The sequence below is a fragment of the Stomoxys calcitrans genome, chromosome 1 (genome assembly GCF_963082655.1).
Source record: "Stomoxys calcitrans chromosome 1, idStoCalc2.1, whole genome shotgun sequence".
Classification (NCBI taxonomy): domain Eukaryota; kingdom Metazoa; phylum Arthropoda; class Insecta; order Diptera; family Muscidae; genus Stomoxys; species Stomoxys calcitrans.
This window is the reverse complement of record NC_081552.1, coordinates 260757166-260782920: the sequence shown is the minus strand read 5'-3', so window position 1 is coordinate 260782920 and position 25755 is coordinate 260757166. Positions and strand designations below refer to the sequence as shown.

The following is a 25755-nucleotide window of genomic DNA, read 5'->3' as shown; positions in this document are numbered from 1 at the left end:
GTTGCCAGTCTGAAGGTCAGGCTTCCTGGCATCGAGACAATTCAATGAGCCTTCAGAAAAGTTGAATTAAAAATATTTAAATATTCAATTTTTACTTTTTGTGGTCAGCCTTAGACTGAGTTGATTTTTGATTTTCATTTCAGTACTCCCAAATTTATGATCTATAACGATGACAGACATTTTTCACAAATCACCACTTTTGATGTCAACACTTATGCTACCAATCAATTCATTCAATCCTCCGATAATACGATGTCAGTGTATGTTTTTATACCTGTCAATGATGTGCCGTTTAGGACCGTTAAAGCTCGGTATTCCTCGAGTGCCGTCTCACCCTGTCCCCAGCCCATCAGTGAGGAAAATCGGGCAGGACTTGTCGACATTAACGATAAGCAGGATGTATTCAATGCCAATTATCTATGCCATACGCCAATCGCATTTAAAGAAGGCACCTTGGTCTTCAACATTAGCTCCCTGGTGTATGAACATGTGAACAACAGCAGAACAACACACCCTGTTTTGGTGTTTGCTGCCGGTGCCATTACCACAAGTTATAGGCAAAACCTGACACAGGTTCTGCAACCCCTGAATCAGGAAGCAGGCTACTACCGCATCATTCAGTCGCAACATGAACGCATCCGAAGTCTCACCATGTCCTATAGGCTACACAAGTGTGGTGGACACATGCTAGTGGATCGTCTAAACACTGCACAACCTGAGGAGACAGACCTCAACTATGGAGCCATTATGTGTGTTTGGACATTGAGCAAGCCCCCCTTCTTTGCGGGGTCAGGCTCCGAACATAGACTCTTTGGCAATTTCAGCTTTGCTGAAGGCTGTGACCGGGAATTTGTGCTTATTCGGGAACGCCGCTGGGACGCGGAGCCGGCTAAGAAAATTTGCAAAGATAATCAGCATGAGTTTGAAAGTTTCGCCCTGAGAAGCCCTTTCACATTCATCGTCTACCAGGCGGAGAATTATAGCTCACAGAAAACTAATTTCTTTATGCGTACCCGTAAGACATTGCAATGTGGGTCGGAGACTCAGGTTTTAAGTTTTCAGAGTGTGGTGCAAATTGGCTCTTCGCAATATGAAAACAACCTGGAATGTTCCTGGGTGTTTTATACCGAGCAGGGAAAATATCTGCAGATCACGTTTTACAACCTCTTCTTTATAGAGGCTTCTGCGAACTGCACTAAGGATTATCTGGAGGTACAAAATTATGTGGATGGTCTGTGGATACCAGGGCAACGGTTTTGCGGCAGAGAGTTGCCTCCAGCCTACAACGGCACAACGCAGCGCCTTCGCCTAGTCTTTCGCACCAACGAGGCTGTGCGCGGCGATGGATTCACTTTGAATGTCCGAAGTCAATGTTCGGTGACTCTGAATGTGACCTCTGAACTTCAAACTATAGACAGCCCTTATCCCTCAGGCATGGGCAATAGGAAGGTGCGCTGCGACTATGTCTTCAAATCGAATGAAGTTGGCCAATTGATCAGCGTCAGGACCAAGTTCAATAAGGATTATTCTCCAGCCCTGCAGTTTGGCTGCTTGTATGGTTTCACAGCTTATAAGCACAACGCATCGGGTCAGGAAGAGGCTGGAAAAACGCATTGCGAGTCGGATTTTGAAGAGAGAGCCTATGATTATCTGAAACTGACCTATGATGCCTTCAGTATGGTCAGGTACACCATTGAGTATGGCCTGGAGTCGTGCGGTGGAAACATTACAACAACGGCCACCTTAATTCGACCCCTTAAACATGAGTCCTCAACGAATGGCTATGCCGAGAATATGAACTGCGTTTGGTATGTCACAGCTCCGGACGACCGCTCCATAGCGGTACAATTCAAGTATTTCGATACCGAGAAGGACTTTGACCATGTTAGCATCTATGCGGGCCACTCCATACAGCCAGATAAGCTGGTGCAGCAACTGACGGGCAATCTAACCAATCGGCCTCCCACGGTATTGGTGGACCGCAATCTGGCAGTGATAAATGCCATATCTGATGTTTCCAATTCGGCCAAGGGCTTTCAAGCTGTGGTCGTATTCATTCCCAACTGCAATGAACGCATCTCCCTAACGGAAGGCAATTCCCCCCTTAATTTGGCCCGCACCTTCAAGTTGCCAACGGGGGGAGAACAGTACATATGCCACTACCGTCTCAGTGCTCCCAAAGGCTATCGCATCGGGGTGAATGTTAAGAAAATCCAGCTGAACCATGACCTAGTCAACTGTCAAAATTCAAATGATAGTTGCGCCAAAGGCCTTTGTAACTCTGTGGAAATTTTTGACAGTTTGGCCATGGGTCAGCTCAGCATGGGCAAATTTTGCCAAACAGCCAATCTCTCAATGGTGAGTTCCTATGAAGATGCCATGGTGAAATTTATAGCCAAGGAGGCTGGGCAGCTAAGTTTCGAAATCTTGATCACCTTGGAGAAAAGTGCTTGCGGTCCCACAACGGAATTCCAAATCAAAGACCAAGAGGTAAGAGCACAAGCAATTCAGACGGAATACAGCACAAATTGTCGTATCTTTTGTTTTTGTTTTCAGAACATCACGTTGGCCTTCCCATTGGGCAATGCATCGACCTATGGAGCCAATGTGCACTGCAATTGGCTCATCAGGAGCAACAAATCGTTAGAGTTCCTATTCACCTACATCGATTTGCAAAATGTAACGACCGATAAATGTCTGGACTACATAGAAATCAAATATCGAGACGTATGTTGTCATAGCATCGAGTTTGCGAGATCAGGTGATAAAGTTAGATTTTTAATTTCAGACTACCGACACGATATGCGGTCGAAGCTTCCACTATGGCTTCACCGTGGACGAGCGCATGTCTTGGGAAGAAACAGAGTATTCGAATGTGGAGATAATATTCCATAGTGATGATCAAATTGAAGGAAAAGGCTTTGAACTGAAAGTTGGTCGTCAGGAAGGTAGGTATTTTGATGAGCCCATCCTTATAGTAGGGGAAACACGTATTCCATTCTTAGCTCCTTAAAGTATCGATCTGGTGATATAGGCTAATATTTAACATTTTTAAGGAATTGAACTATCCCTTCAAACAAAAACAAGCAAAAAGGCATTAAGTTCAGCCGGATACCGGAACTTTGGATACCCACCACCTCGGGTATATATGTAAGCCCCATTTCGTCACACTCTGGTGAAAATTGAATAACTTAAGGACCCAAGTTCGGCACGGACATTGAGTGGTGTAATATATATGCCACTATTCAATTTTGTAGAACAAAATATTGGTCTTTCTGACAGATATTTCCAATTATAAACCGATCTGAGCCATATTAAGGTCGAATATCGTGAGGCTCAGAAAAATTAACTTTTTTCAAATTTCAGCGAAATCGGGTAATAAACAAAGCTTTTATGGGCTTCAGACCTTTTATCGGCAGATCGGTTTATATGGCAGCTATATCTAAATATAGTCCGATCTGAACTATATTAAGGTCGGGTAACGCACTGTTTCAAATTTTAGCGAAATCGGTTAAAAAATAAAGCTTTTATTGGCTTCAGACCCCTTATCGGCAAATCGGTCTTTATGGCAGCTATATCTAAATATAGTCTGATTTGTACCATATTTGGGTAGAATGTTGGGAAAACTGCGCACTATTCCAAATTTCAGCGAAATCGGATAAAAAATAAAGCTTTTATGGCCTTCAGACCCTTTATTGAGAGATCGGTCTATATGGCAGATATATCTAAATATAGTCCGATCTGCACCATATTTAGGTCGGGTGTCAGGAAGCAAAAACTAACCGACTGTTTCAAATTTTAGCAAAATCGGGTGAAAAATAAAGCTTTTGTGGCCTTCAGACCCTTTATCGGCAGATCGGTCTATATAGCAGCAATATCTAAATATAGTCCGATTTACACCATATTTGGGTAGGATGTTGAGAAGCTCAAAATTGCGCGCTATTCCAAATTTCAGCAATATCGGTTAAAAAGAAAAGCTTTTATGGCCTTCAGACCCTTTATCCCTTTAGGGATCGGTCTATATGGCAGGTATATCTAAATATGGACCGATCTAAGGCATATCACGGACATATGTCGGGAGGCCTAAAATAACTCACTGTTGCAAATTTCAGCGAAATCGGGTAATAAATGAAGCTTTTATGGCTTCAGACCCTTTATCGGGAGATCGGTCTATATGACAGCTATATCTAAATATAGTCCGATCTAAACCGTATTTGGGTGAGTTGTCGGAAAGCCTAAAACTACTCACCGTTTTAAATTTTAGCAAAATTGGATGAAAAATAAAGTTTTTATGGGCATTAGACCCTTTATCGGGAGATCGGTCTATATGGCAGCTATAGCTATATATAGTCCGATCTAAACCATACTTGGGTCAGATGTGGGGAAGCTTAAGACAACCCACTGTTGCAAATTTCAGCGAAATCGGGTAATAAATAAAGCTTTTATGGCTTTAAAGCTTTAGACCGATCTCCCGATAGAGGGTCTATCGGGAGATCGGTCTACATGGCAGCTTTATCTAAATATAGTTCGATCTGAACCATATTTGGGTCAGTTGTCCGGAAGCCTAAAACTACTCAAATTCAAATTCAAATTTCAGCAAAATCGGTTGAAAAATAAAGTTTGTATGGGCATTAGACCCTTTATCGGAAAATCGGTCTATATAGCAGCTATATCCAAATATGGTCTGATTTGGCCCTTTCAGGAACTTAACCAGCGTGCATCAAAAAGACATATCTGTGCCAAATTTCAGCTCAATACATCAATTTTTGAAGGCTCTAGAGTGATTACAACAGACGGACGATGTCTAAGAATTTTACGACAATCCGAAATATATATACTTTGTAGGGTCGGAAATTGATATTTCGATGTGTTGCAAACGAAAAGACTAAATGAATATACCCTCTATCTTACTGTGGTGGGTATAAAAACAGCTCCAAGTTGTAAAGCCATATCATGAAATAGATTGTCCACTACTATGAAAGAATCAAATTTTTGTATTTTGTGAGATCGAACTGAATCACCAAACTTTTTGTACCCTTCACCATAGGGTGGGAGTATACTAATTTCGTTATCATGTTTCTAACAACTCGAAATATGCGTCTAAGATCCCATAATGTATGTATATTCTTGATCGTCATGTCATTTTAAGTCGATCTAGCCATGATCGTCCGTCCGTCTGTCGTCCGTCTGTCCGTCCGTCCATCCGTCCGTCTGTCTGTCGAAAGCAAGCTAACTTTCGAAGGAGAAAAGCTAGCCGCTTGAAATTTTGCGCAAATACCCACATGGGCCAAATCGGTCCACGTTTTGATATAGCTGCCATATTAACCGATCATGGGTCTTGACTTCTTGAGCCCCTAGAGGGCGGAATTGAGTGAAATTTAGCACGTAGTGTTTTGATATCACTTCCAACAACTGCGCTTAGTATGGTTCAAATCATATGTTTTGATATAGCTTCCATATAAACCTAAATAAACCTGGCTAAAAATTTGCATGATGTACTTTCCTATGACTTCCAATCACTGTGCTAAGTATGGCGTAAATCGGTATTGAACCTAATATAGCTGCCGTATACACCGATCTGGGATCTTGACTTATTGGGCCTCTAGAGGGCGCAGTTCTCATTCGATTTGGCTGAAATTTTGCATGAGTTTTTTTGCTATGACTTCCAATAACTGTGCTAAGTTTGGCGTAAATCGGTATTGAACCTAATATAGCTGCCATATACACCGATGTGAGATGTTGACCTGTTGAGCCTCTAGAGGGCGCAGTTCTCATTCGATTTGGCTGAAATTGTGTACAACGGCTTCTTTTATGATTTTCAATATACGTATGTAATATGGTCAGAATCGATGAGCCCCTACAAGGCGTAATTCTTATCGGAATGTACTGAAATATTACCCAATGGCTTCTATAATGTTCAGCATTCATTTATGGTCCAAATCGGACTATAACTTGATATAGCTCCAATAGCATAACAGTTCTTATTCAATATTCTTTGTTTGACTAACACGAGATACCGCGCATAGAACTCGACAAATACGATCCATGGTGGAGGGTATATAAGATTCGGCCCGGTCGATTTTAGCACACTCTTACTTGTTTTTTACAATTTTCGTAGTGAATTAACTTAACAACAGTACGTCGATGAACTTAATTAAATTTTTGGCGTCGAAGCTCCACCAAGGACCAGGGTTTATCGATGGTATGATGAATTCAACCGAGGTTGTAGTTCACTCCAAGGCGAATTTCGTGAAGGTTCTTAAAATTCAGTTGTTGTTCCAAAAATAATTAACGCTGTGCGCCCATATAAACCGTTCTCCCGAATATGTTTCTTGAGCCCCTACAAGGCGCAATTCTTAGTCGAATGAGCTGAAATATTACACAATGACGCCTACTATGGTCTTCAACATTCAATTCATTTATGGTCCGAATCAGACTATAACTAGACATAGCCCCAGTAGTATTACTATTTTTATCCATTATTCTTTGCTTGCCTAAAAAAAGAAACCGACATGGTGGTGGGCCCACCATCGAAGGATGGGGGTATATTGATTTTGTCATTCCGTTTAAAAACACATCGAAATATCCATTTCCGACCCCATAAAGCATATATATTCTTGATCAGCGTAAAAATCAAAGGCGATCTAGACATATCCGTCCGTCTCTCCGCCTGTCTGTTGAAATCACGCTACAGTCTTCAAAAATTGAGATATTGAGCTGAAACTTTGCACAGATTCTTTTTTTGTCCATAAGCAGGTTAAGTTTGAAGGTGGGCTATACCGGACTATATCTTGATATAGCCCCCATATAGACCGATCAGCCGATTTAAGGTCTTAGGCCCATCAAAGCCACATTTATTATCCGATTTTGCTAAAATCTTGGACAGTGAGTTGTTTTAGGCCCTTCGACATCCTTCGTCCATTTGGCCCAGATCGGTACAGATTTGGATATAGCTGTCATATAGAGCGATCCACCGATTTAGGGTCTCAGGCCCATAAAAGCCACTTTTATTATCCGATTTTACCAAAATCTTGGACAGTGAGTTGTGTTAGGCCCTCCGACATCCTTCGTCAATTTGGCTCAGATCGGTTCATAGTTGCATATAACTGCCATATAGACCGATCTCTCGATGTAAGGTTTTGGTCCCATAAAAGGCGCATTTATTATCCGATTTTACTAAAATTTGGGACAGTGAGTTGCCTTAGGCTCTTCAACATCTTTCTTTAATTTGGCCCTGATCGGTTCAGATTTGGATATAGCTGCCATATAGACCGATCTCTCGATTTAAGGTTTTGGGCCCATAAAAGGCGCATTTATTAGCCGATTTCGCCGAAATTTGGGACAGTGAGTTGAGTTAAGCCCCTTGACATACTGCTGCAATTTGGCACAGATCGGTCCAGATTTGAATATAGCTGCCATATAGACCGATCTCTAGATTTAAGGTTTTGGGCCCATAAAAGGCGCATTTGTTATCCGATTTTACTAAAACTTGGGACAGTGAGTTGCCCTAGGCTCTTCAACATCTTTCATTAATTTGGCCCTGATCGGTTCAGATTTGGATATAGCTGCCATATAGACCGATCTCTCGATTTAAGCTTTTGGGCCCATAAAAGGCGCATTTATTAGCCGATTTCGCCGAAATTTGGGACAGTGATTTGTGCTAGGCTCTTCGACATTTTTCTGCAACCTGGACCAAATTGGTCTAGATTTGGATATAGCTGCCATGTAGACCGATCACTCGATTTAAGGTTTTGGGGCCATAAAAGGCGGATTTATAATCTGATTTCACTAAAATTTGACACAGTGACTTATGTTAGGCTTTTCGACTTCCGTGTCGTATATGGTTCAGATCGGTTTATTTTTAGATATAATGCTTGGTCCAAATCGGATCATATTTCGATAAAACTGCTCTGGGACATTAGGTATGAAATTTTCACAAAATTTTGATGAAAGGTGGTTTTTTCACTTGTTTTGCTTCAAATTAAATAATCCTAAAATGTTGCCATTAACTTTTACCATTTTCCTTATTTTCTAATATTTTATTTGATTTTACAGTGGGCAATCGCTTTTTCAATCAATTGAGTGGTTCTATATCTGCTAATTATGACACATCAATTGGCAACAATACCATAACGGTTCCAGAAAATTACAATCTAAATTTTTTCATAAACATTGGCTTCATTCCAAGGAACGAGGAGTGTGATCCCAAGAAGTTAATGGTAAGCTTGTAGTAAAAGTAAGAAGTGACTATTTATGAGAGTGGTTTATGCTTTTATGTTTCCAGATAATCGATCTAAAGACCAATAAGACTATTTTCAATATATGCGAACGATACAGAGCCTTTAGCCATCCCTTGTATACCACCACAAATACGGTACGCATTGAAAGCACTTCCTATGCTGTTCAAAACTTGAATTACTGGGTGAGTGACAAGAAAGATCCCCTAGGATGTGGTGGCATTCTGCAAACCAGAAAAGGCAGTATAATGAGCCCCCCATATGGCAATGACCACAACTATTCGGAATGTAGCTGGAATATAACTCTGCCTCCACCAAATAGAATCAGTTTATATTTTGATTGTAAGTGATTGCAGCCTTTGATCTTGCGAAGATGCTGAAGTTTTGCTATTCTCTGATTTTCAGCTTTCGATATGGGCTCCGAGACCAATTGTCATCTGGATAATTTGAAAATTTTTGATATTATGGAAGACGGCACGGAGAAATTACTCAAGTCATTATGTGGTTTGGATAATAGCGGACAAACAGTGATTTCCAAATCGAACCGCATTGCGATTGTCTCGAAGAAATCACCAAATTTTGATGGAACTGGTTGGAGTTTGTCATATCAATCTAGGGAACCATGGATGGATGATGAATAAATTCAGTGTTATAATGTTATATAAATACACTTGTATGTTAAAAAATTTTGCTTGTCTTAGTAAGACCTTTGAAAATTAATGTTTCTTTAAATATAATGTGGCCCGTGCCTAGAATATGAAGACTTATTATGACCATGAACATTTCATTAAGAAACAGCGAGGATTCTTATCCCCAAAACCTTAAATCGAGAGATCGGTCTATATGGCAGTTATATCCAAATCTGGACCGATCAAGGCCAAATTGAACAAGTAAAAGCGTGCTAAGTTCGGCCGGGCCGAATCTTATATACCCTCCACCATGGATCGCATTTGTCGAGTTCTTTTCCCGGCATCTCTTCTTAGGCAAAAAAGGATATAAGAAAAGAGTTGCTCTGCTATTAAAACGATATCAAGATATGGTCCGGTTCGGACCACAATTAAATTAATTTCAGCCAATTCGTATAAGAATTGCGCCCATTGGGGCTCACGAATTAAAAAAGAGAGAACGATTTATATGGGATCTGTATCGGGCTATAGACCGATTCAGACCATAATAAACACGTTTGTTGATGGTCATGAGAGGATCCGTCATACAAAATGTCAGGCATATCGGATAATAACTGCGACCTCTAGGGGTCAAGAAGTCAAGATCCTAGATCGGTTTATATGGCAACTATATCAGGTTATAAACCGATTTGAACCTTATTTGACACAGTTGTTGAAAGTAAAAATAAAATACGTCATGCAAAATTTCAGCCAAATCGGATAGGAATTGCGCCCTCTAGAAGCTCAAGAAGTCAAATGCCCAGATCTGTTTATATGACAGCTATATCAGGTTATGAACCGATTTCAACCATACTTGGCACAGTTGTTGGATATTATAACGAAATACTTCGTACAAAAATTCATTCACATCAGATAAGAATTGTGCCCTCTAGAGGCTCAAGAAGTCAAGACCCAAGATGGGTTTATATGGCAGCTATATCAGGTTATAGACCGATTTAAACCATACTTGGCACAGTTGTTGGGTATTATAACAAAACACGTCGTGCGAAATTCCATTCCATTCGGATAAGAATTGCGCCCCCTAGAGGCTCAAGAAGTCAAGACCCAAGATCGGTTTATATGGCAGATATATCAGGTTATGGACCGATTTGAACCATACTTGGCACAGTTGTTGGATATCGTAACAAAACACGTCGTTCAAAATTTCATTTCAATCGGATAAGAATTGCGCACTCTAGAGGCTCAAGAAGTCAAGACCCAAGATCGGTTTATATGGCAGCTATATCAGGTTATGAACCGATTTGAACCATACTTGGCACAGTTGTTGGATATCGTAACAAAACACGTCGTGCAAAATTTCATTCCAATCAGATAAGAATTGCGCACTCTAGAGGCTCAAGAAATCAAGACCCCAGATCGGTTTATATGGCAGCTATATCAGGTTAAAGACCGATTTGAACCATACTTGGCACAGTTGTTGGATATAATAACGAAACACGTCGTGCAAAATTTCATTCCAATCGGATAAGAATTGCGCACTCTAGAGGCTCAAGAAGTCAAGACCCAAGATCGGTTTATATGGCAGCTATATCAGGTTATGAACCGATTTGAACCATATTTGGCACAGTTGTTGGATATCGTAACAAAACACGTCGTGCAAAATTTCATCCCAATCGGATAAGAATTGCGCACTCTAGAGGCTCAAGAAGTCAAGACCCAAGATCGGTTTATATGGCAGCTATATCAAAACATGGACCGATATGGCCCATTTACAATACCAACCGACCTACACTAATAAGAAGTATTTGTGCAAAATTTCAAGCGGCTAGCTTTACTCCTTCGGAAGTTAGCGTGCTTTCGACAGACAGACGGACGGACGGACGGACGGACGGACGGACAGACGGACGGACATGGCTAGATCGACATAAAATGTCACGACGATCAAGAATATATATACTTTATGGGGTCTCAGACGAATATTTCGAGTAGTTACAAACAGAATGACGAAATTAGTATACCCCCCATCTTATGGTGGAGGGTATAAAAAGGATGTAGAAGGGCCTAGTACAACTCACTGTTCCAAATTTTGGCAAAATTGGACAATAAATACGGCCAGCTAACGTGTTCTACAGCTATCGTGATTTCGACAGACGGACGGACGGACATGGCTAGATCAAATCAAAATGTCGAGCAGATCCAGAATATATATACTTTATGGGGTCCCAGATCAATATTTCGAGGTGTTACAAACGGAATGACTACATTAGTATACCCCCATCCTATGGTGGTGGGTATAAAAAGCGCCCAAAGTGCCACTGGGTACTGCACAGATGGCATCATATACCCACTCCTATGGGTGATGGCCATCAACAGCCCACTACGCATCCTGACTGAAAAGGGACTCGATTGCGATCGCTATGAAGAAGATGTTTTAATACTTCTAAAAAAACCGAAAGAATCTACTCTTCAATATGGCATACAACTGAGTTAGACCTAAACCTCTCAATGTTAACCTAAAGTAGACTAAAGTCTGCCTGTATACGAGGAGGAAAACAGGTGTGAAAATTCGAAACGCTACGTTTCCTCAACAGAATGATTTCGACATCTCAAACACAAGTCAACTACTTAGGAGAGACCTTGATAGGAAACTGGTTGGCTAACAAACGCAACTTTAATGGGCTCAATGTTCTATATCGGGAGATAGGTCTATATGGCAGCTATATCAAAAAATGGTCCGATCTGAACAAGATTCAACAAAAATGTGTTAGAGGTGGACCAGAACTTACTGTTCCAAATTTTATCGAAATCGGATGAAAAATGTTTCTTTTATGAGCTCAACACTCTATATTGGGAGATCGAAGCTGAATGCAAATATTGTCCGATCTAGACCACAATTAACAAATAGGTGTAGGGCTGTACCAGAACTCAATGTGCCGAATGTCATCGAAATCGGATGAAAAATGCAGCGAAATTGATTAAAAAACAAGTAAAACCGTGCTAAGTTCGGCCGGGCCGAATCTTATGTACCCTCCACCAAGGATCGCATTTGTCGAATTATTTCCCGGCATCTCTTATTATCCACAAAAAGGATATATGAAAAGATTTGTTCTGCTATTCGAGCGATATCAAGATATGATCCGGTTTAGACCACAATAAAATTATATGTTGGAGACCTGTGTAAAATGTCAGCCAATTCGAATAAGAATTGCGCCCTTTGTAGGCTCAAGAAGTAAAACAGAGAGATCGATTTATATGGGAGCTGTATCGGGCTATATACCGATTCAGACCATAATAAACACGTATGTTAATGGTCATGAGAGAATCCGTCGTCCAAAATTTCAGGCAAATCGGATAATAATTGCGACCTCTAGAGGCTTAAGAAGTCAAGATCTCAGATCGGTTTATATGGCAGCTATATCAGGTTATGGACCGATTTGAACCTTATTTGACACAGTTGCTGAAAGTAAGAACAAAATACGTCATGCAAAATTTCAGCCAAATCGGATAGGAATTGCGCCCTCTAGAAGCTCAAGAAGTCAAGTCCCCAGATCGGTTTATATGACAGCTATATCAGGCTATGGACCGATTTGAATCATACTTGGCACAGTTGTTGGATATCATAATAAAACACGACGTGCAAAATTTCATTTCAATCGGATAAGTATTGCGCACTCTATAGAGGCTCAAGAAACATAGATCCAAAATCGGTTTATATGTCAGCTATACCAAAAACATGGACCGATATGGCCCATTTACAATCCCAATAGAATATTTGTGCAAAATTTCAAGCGGCTAGCTTTACTCCTTCGAAAGTTAGCGTGCTTTTGATAGACAGACGGGTGGACGGACGGACGGAAAAATTGTGTTCACCGACGAAGCTCATTTTTGGCTCAATGGTTACGTAAATAAGCAGAATTGTCAATTTTGGAGTGAAGATCAGCCAGAAGCATTGCAAGAACTACCAATGCATACAGAAAAGGTCACAGTTTGGTATGGTTTATGGGCTGGTGCTATCATTGGGTCGTATTTCCTCAAAGATGATGCGAATCGTAACGTAAATGTGAATGGTGAGCGCAATCGTGAATTTTTTTTCGCCCAAAATGCAAGAGCTCGACTTGCATGACATGTGATTTCAACAAGACGGTGCCACATGCCACACAGCACGCGTAACAATGGACTTATTGAGAGGAAAGTTGGGTGAACATTTTATTTCACCTCCGGGACCGGCCAATTGGCCGCCTAGATCGTGCAATGCAACGATTTTAGACTTTTCTTTGTGAGGCTATGTTAAAACTCATGTCTTTAAGGGACAAGCCTGCTTCAATCGACGCATTGGAAGACAGCATTGAAGCATTTATTCGTGAGATACCGTCCGAAATGTGTGTGCCAAAATTGGACTAAGCGGACGGACGATTTAAGGTGCAGTCAAGGTCAATATTTGCATAAAATAATCTTCAAACATTAAATTACATGGAGTGTATGTGTTTTTATACCCTACACCACAAATGTGGTACAGGGTATTATAACCTAGTGAATTGGTTTGTAACACCAAAAAGGAAGAGAGATAGACCCATTGATAAGTATATCGATCGACTCAGAATCTCTTTCTGATTCGATTAAGCAATGTCCGTCTGTCTGTCTGTCTGTCCGTCTGTCCATGTTAATCTGTTTTTAAAGCACAGGTCGCAGTTTTCATCCGATCATCTTCAAATTTGGTACAGGCATGTTTTTCGATCTAGAGACAAAGTCTATTGAAATAGGAAGAAGTCGGACCAGATCTGGATATAGCTCCCATATATATGTTCGTCCGATTTTCAGAAATAATGCAATAAAATGGTCATTGAAATTGGAAAATGGTCAAAGTCTATTGAAATTGGAAGAAATCGGACCAGATCTGGATGTAGCTCCCATATATATGTTCGTCCGATTTTCAGTAATAATGCAATAAAATGGTCATTTGTTAACCGATTCTCTCGATATTTGGCAGAAAGAATATTTTTACGACTGTCGACATTACTGTTAAATTTCATAGAAATCGGTTCAGATTTAGATATAGCTCTCATTTGTATATATCGCCCGATTTTCACTCCTAGAGCCACTGCAAGCATGTTTATTGACCAATCTTGCCAAAATATTGCACAACGCTTTCCTCGACGACTATCATTTTATACATAGAGTTTGGTCAAAATCGGTTCAGATTTAGATATAGCTCCCATATATATGTTCGTCCGATTTCCAGTAATATTGCAATAAAAATGCCTTTTGTGAACCGATTTACTCGAAATTCGGCAGGAGGGATTTTCTATTGACTCGCAATATTAATGGTGAATTTCATGGAAATCGGTTCAAATTTAGATATAGCTCTCATATGTATATATCATCCGATTTTAACTTCTAGAGGCACAGCAAGCGCATTTAATGACCCATCTTTTGCAAAACGCTTTCCTCGACGACTGCCGCAGTATCTGAGTAGTTTGCTCGAAATCGGTTCAGATTTAGATATAACTCTCACATATATGTTCGTCCGATTTTGAGAAATATTGCAAAAAAATGATCATTTGTTATCCGATTCTGTCGAAATTTTGCAGGAAGGATTTTCTTATGACTCCCAGTATTACTGGTGAATTTCATAGAAATCGGCCCAGATTTAGATATACAATACTTATAGGGTAGGTGTAGGGTATTATACAGTCGGCACCGCCCGACTTTTGCCCTTCCTTACTGGTTTTTTTTTTTTGAAAATTCGCACATTTATTTCCTCTCTCAGAATGTGGAGAAACAAATCCAATAGTGATTTATCGACGGCATTCACCAGAGTGCTCTTCCACAGGGAGCAGTAAGTCCCAGGAGTTCACATAAAATCCCACATGTGGTACCCAAATCGGAAGTCAATGAAGTGAAGATATGATTATTATTTAAATAAATTTCATGTATCTTGGATACTGTTCACAGTCTGTGCGCGACTTTCAAAGTGATCGGAGCTTTAAAAATATTGCAAGAGAATTAGTGAAAAATACAAAAAAAGGACAAAACAAAAACTAAAGGATACGAAAGGATAGAAACAGTGAAAATGTTTAAAAAAATTAAAAAAATAAACATTGGTTTTAAGAGATTGAAATTTTTTAAAATGTTCCTCAACTTTGCTGTTATTGTGCTAATAAAAATTATTGTGATTTCTGCCGGATATGATGGACAACCAAAAATCCTTACCAAAAATGCTGCACTAATTTTAGAGGCGTCCTATGATCAAAATATCAGCCTACGTTTATCGCATGGCTCCTCCTTGCTTGTCAACCATGTGGATGTTATGGAGCATTTACGGCGCCGTTATACGCCCTCTAATTTGGATAGAGATCCAACGAAATCATTGGATACCATACCAACTGCTGATGAGATAGGCAATACAGTCCTTAAATTGCGTGGCGATATCGATCGCCTTAATCGTCGTTTCTCATATTTATTTAATCGTACGCGCACCCCACAACCAAGATCGGTGAGGCGTTTAATGGGTCGTTTACGCAGACTAAGTCGCCGCGTTCTGGTAATCGAAGAAAATATCACTAAAAATGAATGCACCGAGGCAACTGAACCGTGTAAAAATGGTGGAACCTGTTATGATTCATACAAAGGTTATCATTGTGAATGTCCTGAAGGTTGGAAGGTAAGATACCTAATGTTGTAACAATTACATCTTCTTCTTATATATCAAATTCAATTTCTGTTTGTTTGTCGGTTTGTTTGTTTGCTCCGTATAGACTCAAAAACGGCTGAACCGATTACCTTAAAACTTTCACAGATTGCGTTAGTTGGTCTGGAAGGAAACATAGGCTATCGTTGTTGATTTCGGGAGGGGGGCGGGCCCTCCCCCTTAACCCAACAGTACTACCCACAAATAAATGTGGACCGATTGGGACAATATGGGATTTAAATGAAAGGTATTCAAGAGTGGAGTACGAATTTCATAATAAAAGTTGGGTCCAAGTATCTGGGGGACCGCCCCAGCCCCAAAACCCCTTTAAATAGGTTTTTTTTTTGACGATCATGACAATATGGAACTCAAATAAAAGGTAATCGGGAGTAGATTACGAATATGGTCAGCAAGTAGGAAAAGGCTTTATAATTTATTGATAACGGAATGGGGCGGACCCTCCACCGTTACCCCAAAAACACCAACCAAAAACAAAAGTGGACCGATAAGGGCAATATGGGTATCAAATGAAAAGTATGCGGGAGTAGATAACGAATCTGGCATTCAAATTTATCTTGAAGTATAGGGGGTCACCCCACCCCAACAAAAACTCCTAAAATGGGCACATTAGCCAATCACCGATATATGGGACTCGGTTGATTTGTTCCGTATAGACTGAAAAACGGCAGAACTGATTTTCTCGAAATTTTCGCATATTGTGTAGATGGGTCTGGAAGGAAACATAGGCTATATAATTTTTCGGTATCGGAAGGGGGACGGACCCTCCCTCTTATGCCAAAAACATAACCCAAAATCAAAAGTGGACCGATCGGGACAATATAGGTATCAAATGCAAGGTATTGGAGAGTAGAATACGAATATGGTATTAGAATTTGAGTCTAAGTAACCCTCGGGCCGCCCCAACCCCAGAACTCCCCCAAACAGACATTGGACTTTCATTTCAATATGGGGCTCAAGTGAAAAGTATTCAGGAGTAGATTTCGAACCGAATTTTTTTTTCTTTTCTTAAAATTTTCATAGATTGTGTTCGTTTGGCTGGAAGGAAAAATAGGCAATATAATTTTTTGATATCGGGTGGAGGCGGACCTTCCCCCTTACCCCAAAAAACGCCACCCATACCCGAAAGAGGTTCGATGGGCACAATAATTTGGGAATTCCTCCTTTTTTTAAATTTTGGGTATTCCTCCTAAAGATACATTGCTGAATTTGATATTCTATGCCAAGTATCCAATTTTGGAGCCAAAATTCAAATGAAAGGTATTTGAGGGTAAAAAACGAATTTGATATCGAATTTGGAACTTCATTTTCGTTGGGAATAAAAATCGAAATTCATATCTATTTTCAGTGCAAAGTGGCCCCAAAACACCCTCCAAACGGTTCATATTTAGCGGCCATGGCAATATGGGGCTTAAATGCAGCACGAATTTGATAACCATATTTGAGTCCAAAATGTCTGAGGTGCCATTCCTCCCCTAATGAAAAGATCACCTCCAGGAACCGAGAAGGGGCAAATTCTCACACATCAATGAGTGCTTTCCGATTCAAGTTTAAACTCAATGATATGGGACCTTTTTTATAGTCGAATCCGAACGGCGTCCCGCAGTGCGACACCTCTTTGGGGAAAATTTTGACCATGTATGGCATTGAAACTCGCAAATGTTGCCAACATTAAGAGGGAATAAACACCGCTTTGTCCCATGTTCTCGCCAGAAATCGAAGGCTTTCAGCGTCATAGGCTACAATGGCACCAACTCGGACGAAGAGTCCCCACCCTAAACATATTTAAGAGAGTTAAAGAAGGCGCAGCGGACCGTCCCGGATCGGCTAGTCTTACATCTAAAAATCAATTTGTGTTTGTTTGTTTGTATATTTGTGTGTTCCTTATAGACTCGGAAACGGTTGAACAGATTTTCTTGAAATTTTCACAGATGGTGCACAATAATGCCGTGGTGAAAATAGGCTACTACTTTTTTTTGATATCTGAAGGGGGGGGCGGACCCTCCCCCTTATCCTAATTTTCTGAAACGCCAGATCTCGGAGATGGGTGGTGCGATTCAAGCGAAATCTTGTGTGCTCTCATATAGTAACCTAAAAATAAAAATTTGGTATCCAAATTTCGGATGGGATACCTAGGGGGTCCGCCCCACCCTTAAACCTACCAAACATATATTTAGACCAATCACGATAATATGGGACTCAAATGAAAGGTATTTAGGATAAAAAAACGTGTCTGATATCCAATTGTCAGACCAAGTGCTAGGGAGACCACCAAAAGCCCCAAAACACCCCTAAATCGGACATATATACCGACCATGGCAATATGGGACTCAAATGAAAGGTATTTGCGAGTAGAATACGAATCTGTTATCCAAATGTAGGACCATGTATTTAGGGCATCAAGCCTTCCCCAAAACACGGCCCCAAAGGGTAAAAATTTTGAGACCATGCCGATATATGTGGCTCAAATGAAAGGTATTTTAGATTAGAAAACGAATTTGATAACCTATTTTGGGGCCATGTGTTTGGGGGACGCCTCATCCTGTAAACTCCTCTTAAGCCAATGGCAATATGGGGGTTAAATAAATGGTATTTGAGAGATGAGCACGTTTGTGATATTTTTTCAGGGCCAAGTATCTGGGGGACTACCTCTCCCCCGTAAACACCACTAAATCAGACATCATGAGAATATCGGGCTGAAATTAAGCATTTCAGGAATGGAGTACACCTTACATCCAAACTTAAATTGGTAGACCAATAAAAATCACATGGGATTCAGATACAGGCACTTATATTGTTGAACTGTTAGTCAAGTTATCATGGTATTTCACTAAATGATCTTTTATTGTAGAAAATAAATATTCCAAGGAAACTTTTGTTCCATATAAAGTAAAGGAAGGCGCAGCGGAGCGGGCCCGGGTCAGCTAGTATGTATTAAATTCTACGCAGTTATCTGCACAAAGGGCGAACTTGGTTGTGTTTTATCGTATCAAAAATTATAAAACTTTGGTGTAATAAAAGTGGATACTTTGCCAACGCTTATTAACGCAAGCACTATCTTTATGGTCTTATTCTATGCTACCCGACTAATAGCTTTCTTGCTCACTTCTGAATTCATTGAACTACTTTGTGTGGAGAAAAGTCTATTTTGCTCCTTTGGTCTTATGAGACGTGGTAAGCGATATAAAATGGAATTCTATCAACACTAAGTTTAGTCGATCACCTCGACACAGCTTCCATGTTACTGCTCATAGTGACAACCACGCCAAAATGCAAATAACACCTTTCTACAGAGGAAGAGTTCGGTTCTGCGGATAATATGGCGCTTAAATTGAACACATTTTCCTCCTATTCCTGTGAGGTTGTTTATGCGAATTACATACATGCACAGTGATTGCTTAAAATGAACAAAGTAATCACTATGCAAAGGCACACAGCATAGCTGAAACTTTTTTTGGCAAGGCGATAGTGTGAATGAGGGGCGTTGTTGTTTCTAATTTGTCTTTTATATCTTTATGCCCTTCACCATGGGATGCGGGTATACTAATTTCGTCATAGCGCTTGTATCACACCGACATATTGATCAGAGACCCAACGAAGTATATATACTCATGATCGCCTTGACATTCCAAGTCGAATTAGCCGTGTCCGTCCGTCTGCCGGTCCGTCCGTGCTTGAAATATTGCACAAATTCTTCATATTAGTATAGGTCGGTTGGGATTGTAAATGGGCCATATCGGTCCATGTTTTGATATAGCTCATATAGGCCGATATCGAATCATGACTTCTTGAGCCTCTAGAGGCTCAAAATTTTGTTGTGACTTCCAACAACTGTGCCAAGTATGATCTAAATCGGTTGATTACCTGATGAAGCTTCCATATAAACCAACCTTCAAATGTGACTTCTTAAGCCTCTAGGGGGCGCAATTACTATTCGATTTAGCGTTTTGTTGTGACTTCCAACAATTGAGCCAGGTATGATCCAAATAGATTCACAACATGATATAGCTCCCCTATCAACCGATCTCCCGATGTGACAGTTTCAGCCTCTAGAGGGCGTAATTATTATCCGATTTGTCTGAAATATTGCAATAACTTCCAACAGCCGCGCCAAGTATGGGTTCATAATCTGATATAACTTCCATATAAACCGATCCCCCGATTTGACATCTTAAGCATCTAAGGGCCTCAATTACCATCTACAATAATACCTTTCTATAACTTAATATAGCTCCTAAATATTTGAAAATGTCCTTCAAAGGACACGGAACACATGCGATCCATGGTGAAGGGCATATAAGATTCGGCTCGGCCGAACTTAACGCGCTTTGACTTGTATGGATATTTTTAGGGTAAAACATGCGAAGAAGATGTTGATGAATGTTATCTCTGGGCCGGCACTGATTTGGGATGTCAAAACAACGCTGCGTGTTCGAATACGCCGGGTATTTTCAAGTAAGTATGAACACATTACGTGAGTGAAAATTTTGTATGCTATTTGATGATGGTGGGAAAGAAACAGAAAAGGATGGCAAACGGAATGATCAAATGAATATACATTCATTTGATCATTCCGTTTGCAACACATCGAAATATCCATTTCCGACCCTATCTTACATATCAAATTGAATTTGTGTTTGTTTGTTCCGTGTAGACTCAAAAACGGCTAAACCGATTACCGCACATTGTGTAGGTTGGTCTGGAAGGAAACATAGGCTATATAATTTTTTGATATTGGGAGGGGGACGGACCATCGAAATTTTCACAGATTGTGTAGCTTGGAAGGCAACATAGGCTATATTATTTTTTGATATGGAGAGGGGGACGGACCCTCCCCCTTAACCCAAAAGTACTAACCAAAAATAAAAGTAGAGCGATCGGGACAATAGAGGATTTAAATGAAAGGTCCAAGAGTAGAGTACGAATTTCATGATAAAAATAGGGTCCAAGAACCTGGGGGGCCGCCCCAGCCCCAAAACCCCCTCCAAATAGGTTTATTTGATGATCATCACAATATGGGACTCAAATGAAAGGTATTCGCGAGTAGATTACCAATATGGCCAGGAAGAAGATATATGCTTTATAATTTGTTGATATCGCAGGGGGGCGGACCCTCCCCGTTACCCCAAAAATACCACCCAAAATTACAAGTGGACCGATAAAGATAATATGGATATCAAATGAAAGGTATTAAAGAGTAGAATACGAATATGATATTTAAAGTTGGGTCCAAGTACCCTGAAAGTCCCCCTAACCCCAAAATATCTGAAAACAGATCAACTGGTCTTCAATATCAACATGGGGCTTAAATGAAAGGTATTCGGCAGGTAGATTACGAATCTGGCATACAAAATCAGATCGAAGTGTGGAGGGTCAATCCACCCCCCAAAAACTCCACAAATGGTCATATGACCCATAATGACTAAACGGGACTCGGTTTGTTTGTTGGTTCCGTAGAATCAAAGAAAGGAAATATAGGTTATATAATTTGTATACCCTTCACCATAGGATGGGGGTATACTAATTTCGTCATTCTGTTTGTAACTACTCGAAATATTCGTCTGAGACCCCCATAAAGGATATATATTCTTGATCGTCATGACATTTTATGTCGATCTAGCCATGTCCGCCCGTCTCTCCGTCCGCCCGTTGGTCTGTCGAAAGCACGCTAACTTTCGAAGGAGTAAAGCTAGCCGCTTGAAATTTTGCACAAATACTTCCTATTAGTGTAGGTCGGTTGGGATTGTAAATGGGCTATATCGGTCAACGTTTTCATATAGCTGCCATATAAACCGATCTGTGGGGCAAGAGCCATGCATTTTTCACCAGATTTTGACGAATGATGGTTTACATATATACCCGAGGTGGTTCAAAGCTCGGCCCGGCCTTTTTACTTGTTTTAATTTAATAAAAAAATTTTCGTTGTTTACAGATGCACTTGCGCCAATGGATTCTCCGGTACCCATTGTCGCATTCGTAAGGCCATCTGCCAACAAGAACAAGCCGAAGAATTATGTGGACACGGTATCTGTGTCCCGGCCAACAACGCGCAAGGTTTCACCTGCATCTGTAACCAGGGATGGACGAGAAATATAAGTGCATTGATAAACTCCACCTCAACCCCAACTCTGGCGTGTGATGTTGACATAGATGAGTGTGAAGCATCAAGGAATCCTTGCCACAATGAATGCATCAATTTACCTGGCAGTTTCAAATGTGGCCCTTGTCCCCCTGGCTATACGGGTAATGGGAAGACCTGCATAGATATCGATGAGTGTGCCTCCAACAATGGAGGCTGCAACTTAATGCCCAAAGTTCGATGCATAAATACAGAGGTAAGTGAAGAAGTTTGTGGCCACAAATCCAGAGTTGTTGGCAAACATTGCCTTAGTGGGTATAAGTTTTAAGCTCAATGATGTTTTCATCTAACAACGTTCAAGGGCTCCCATTTTTGTGGTAAATGTCCCCCTGGATGGATTGGCGATGGCCGCTCGTGTGAACTGGCCCCCTCGAGTTCATGTGACGAGGAGAAAATTTGCCATCCCCAAGCTAAATGTGAATACATATCCAATGTGGCCACCTGCACCTGCCCCCATGGCATGTTTGGCCATGGCTTTGGACCAGCAGGGTGTCACACCAGTCCCATTACCGATTCGTGTGAGAAACACATGTGCCAGGTAAGCATGGGTTAGAAGTGATGCCAAGGTAAAATATCATCATTACTCTTAGAATAATGGCAACTGCTTGGCAACTGGTCGTGGCACTAGTTGCCTGTGCTTGAATGGCTATACGGGAGCTTTGTGTGAAACTGCTGATGGATGCCATCCCAATCCTTGTAAGAACGATGGCACCTGCAAATCTTTAGCCAACCAATCATACAAGTGTTCCTGCCAACGTGGTACCACCGGCAAAAATTGCGAAATTATACGCAGCGTTTGTGCAACCATCCAAAGGAGGTCCTCAGGTGAACTTAGCTATCCCTCAGATGGTTACACGGAGTATGCACCCCTGGAGAGATGTGCCTGGCTAATACGCACCCAGACGACACAGATTTTGAATGTTACCTTTACCTCCTTTGACCTTGAAGATGGGGAATGTAATCGTGATTGGTTGCAAATACACGATGGTGTGTCATTGGCCTCCCAATTGATAGGGCGTTTTTGTGGCAATGCCTTGCCTCTGGGTGGCAATATTTTGTCCTCCCAACATCAGTTATTCTTTTGGTTTCGCTCGGATAATGCCACACAGAAATCGGGATTCAAAATGACTTGGCAATCACAAGCCCCCATATGTGGTGAAACTTTGGAAGTGGCAATGGGTGGAGAGGGAATCATACGCTCTGCGGGATATCCAGGAAAAATGCCCAAAAACAGAGACTGCGAATGGCAGCTGACGGCTCCCTATGGTCAGCGCTTTATTTTGAGGTTCTATGAAATAAACACGGGTTTGGTGGCCGATTGCAAGGGAGATTCATTGAAGGTAGAAGATTTGAGCTAATATGTTGAATCTCTCAAGGATGTATTGTATTTTCGTGTGGTTTCTAGATCTACGATGCCGATGTGCTTATCAAGGAATTCTGTCAATCCGCCTCGCCAGAGCCACTGAGATCCTCTACGAACAAAGTCAAAATCCATTTGCATACCGATATCCTGGCTGTGGACAGTTCATTTCAGCTGCACTACGAAGTGGAATCATCTTTGCCCCATTGTGGTGGCATATTTACAGATGCTTCGGGAGTCATTGTTGGTCCCAGTGGCGATTCTTCCGTTTGTCTATATCTAATACAACAACCGTCGAATACACAAATCCAATTGGAAGTAAAAGATTTAAATTTGCTGGAAATGGAAAATTGCAATTTGAATAGTTTTGAGGTGAGCTGGCTTTTATGTGGCAAAACCTTTGCTTACTCTAACCACCACAAAAACAAACTTTCAGATTTTCGATGGTAAAACCGATCAAGATTTGCGCCTTTTTATGAAATGCGGCAGTGTTGGTGTTGTTCGAGACATTGAGCCCATATCAACTTCCTCCAACTTTTTGCTGTTACGTTACATAAACAAATTGGCTGGTGAAAATTCAAAAATTCCCTTCAGAGTCAAATATTCAAGAGGCAAGATTTGTCACTTTGGTTGATACACAATCTTTTGAATGTTTCTCTTTTCGACAGTGTGTGAATTTCGATATTTTGGTCCTGATGGGGGTGTCATTACAACTCCCAACTATCCAAGTGCTTATGCAGAACACCTCACCTGCACCTATCACATATACGGTCCTCTGAGGACCTTGGTTCGTGCCAACTTCACTGATGTCTCATTGAACTCGAATGACCCAACTGATGCTAGTAATAAGGAAGATTTACCAACCAATCAAAGTGAAAATGGAACCCTTACCTATTTCGATGTAAAATGAAATCTCCTATCAAGCTTCAACTTGTGTCTTAATTTTCAAAACCCTTCAAAACTTTTTAGGTCTACTTGTCTGATACGAATAAACGACGTTTCTACAAAGGCGCTCCCATGCAACTCTTTGCCGAATACAACAAAATGACCATTGTATTCCATGCTGGCACAAATCCGCATAAGGCTCGAGGCCTACGTCTGGAATACTCTTTTGAGGAGAACAACTGTGGTGGTGTATTCACCGATAACGGGATTCTTCATTTCGATAAGGGTTTTGATGTGTTCGATAAAACTTGCATTTACATTTTTGAGGCTGCCCCAGGAAGAAACGTAGAGCTCTCGTTCAATATTACAACGTTAGGTGGTGTTGAGAACCCCGCAATGATCTATGGTATAATTCCAGGCGAAAAGGATTATTTGCTGAAAAAGTGAGTCGGGGTTTGTGAAATGCTCTACATTATCTTTTAACTGCTACCATATTTACTATATTTTTACTTAAAGCATCACTAAGGAGAAGTTTGTGAATGAGGTCTTTCCATTCAATACGATAAGGCTGTTGATACATGCCAATGTCTATCTATTTATCAGACAGTACAAATTCATTTCAACCAATACAGGTAGGGCAGCCTAATATGTATTTTTATGAAAATTGACAAAAGAACAAGTAAAAAGGCGTTAAGTTCGGCCGGGCCGAACTTTGGATACCCACCACCTCGGGTATATATGTAAACCACCTTTCATCAAAATTCGGTGAAAACTGCATACCTTATGTCCCATAGCAGTTGTATCGAAATATGTTCCGATTTAGACCAAATATTAATAAGTACAGTAGCTATATCTAAAAATAAACCGATCTGCACCATATACGACACGGATGTCGAAAAGCCTTACAAAAGTCACTATGTCAAATTTCAGTGAAATCGGATTATAAATGCGACTTTTATGGGGCCAAGACTTTAAATCGAGATTTCGGTCTATATGGCAGCTATATCCAAATCTGGACCAATCTTGGCCAAATTGAAGAAGGACGTCGAAGAGCCTAACAAAACTCACTGTCTCAAATTATAGCGACATCGGACAATAACTGCTCCTTTTATGGCCCCAAAACGTAAAACCGAGATATCGGTCTATGTGGCAGCTATATCCATATCTGGACCGATCTTTGCGATATTGCAGAAGAATGTCAAGGGGCTTAACTTAACTTCTTGTCCCAAATCTCAGCAAAATCGGATAATAAATGCGCATTTTATGGCCCCAAAACCTAAAACCGAGATATCGGTCTATATTGCAGCTAAATCCAAATCTGCACCGATCTGAGCCAAACGAGGGATGTCGAGGGGCCTAACACAACTCACTGTCCCAAATTTCAGCAAAATCGGATAATAAATGTGACTTTTATGGGCTTAAGACCCTAAACCGGACGATCGGTCTATACGGCAGCTATATCCAAATCTTGACCGATCAGGACCAAATTGACAAAGGATGTCGAAAGGTCTAACGCACCTCACTGTCCCAAATTTCAGCGACATCGAACAATAAATGCGGCTTTTATGGCCCCAAAACCTTAAACCGAGATATCGGTCTATATGGCAGCTATATCCAAATCTGAACCGATATGTGCCATATTGTAGAAGTATGTTGGGGGCTTAACCTAACACACTGTCCCATATTTCAGCGACATCGAACAATAAATGCGCCTTTTATGGGGCCAAGACTTTAAATCGAGATTTCGGTCTATATGGCAGCTATATCCAAATCTGGACCGATCTGTGAGATATTGCAGAATA

At 40.8% G+C, this 25755-nt stretch overlaps 2 protein-coding genes across 2 annotated transcripts in view; both read left to right on the top strand.

The window, feature by feature from the left end:
• The window catches only part of LOC106094546 (cubilin homolog), a 32161-nt gene extending 23253 nt beyond the window's left edge, over positions 1 to 8908 (top strand). Inside the window, exons 17-22 of the mRNA XM_059369308.1 lie at positions 144 to 2490; positions 2557 to 2727; positions 2789 to 2948; positions 8056 to 8219; positions 8285 to 8579; positions 8643 to 8908. Of these exons, the coding sequence (XP_059225291.1) occupies positions 144 to 2490; positions 2557 to 2727; positions 2789 to 2948; positions 8056 to 8219; positions 8285 to 8579; positions 8643 to 8878 (3373 nt within the window). The 3' untranslated portion in view covers positions 8879 to 8908. The remainder of the gene's footprint in view (positions 1 to 143; positions 2491 to 2556; positions 2728 to 2788; positions 2949 to 8055; positions 8220 to 8284; positions 8580 to 8642) is intronic.
• A 6082-nt stretch (positions 8909 to 14990) lies between these two features.
• LOC106094331 (cubilin homolog) overlaps positions 14991 to 25755 on the top strand; it is a 33102-nt gene continuing 22337 nt past the window's right edge. Inside the window, exons 1-10 of the mRNA XM_059369306.1 lie at positions 14991 to 15524; positions 19921 to 20024; positions 21502 to 21904; positions 22010 to 22246; positions 22299 to 23048; positions 23114 to 23440; positions 23505 to 23679; positions 23737 to 23969; positions 24038 to 24396; positions 24470 to 24585. Coding sequence (XP_059225289.1) covers positions 14991 to 15524; positions 19921 to 20024; positions 21502 to 21904; positions 22010 to 22246; positions 22299 to 23048; positions 23114 to 23440; positions 23505 to 23679; positions 23737 to 23969; positions 24038 to 24396; positions 24470 to 24585 — 3238 coding nt within the window. The remainder of the gene's footprint in view (positions 15525 to 19920; positions 20025 to 21501; positions 21905 to 22009; positions 22247 to 22298; positions 23049 to 23113; positions 23441 to 23504; positions 23680 to 23736; positions 23970 to 24037; positions 24397 to 24469; positions 24586 to 25755) is intronic.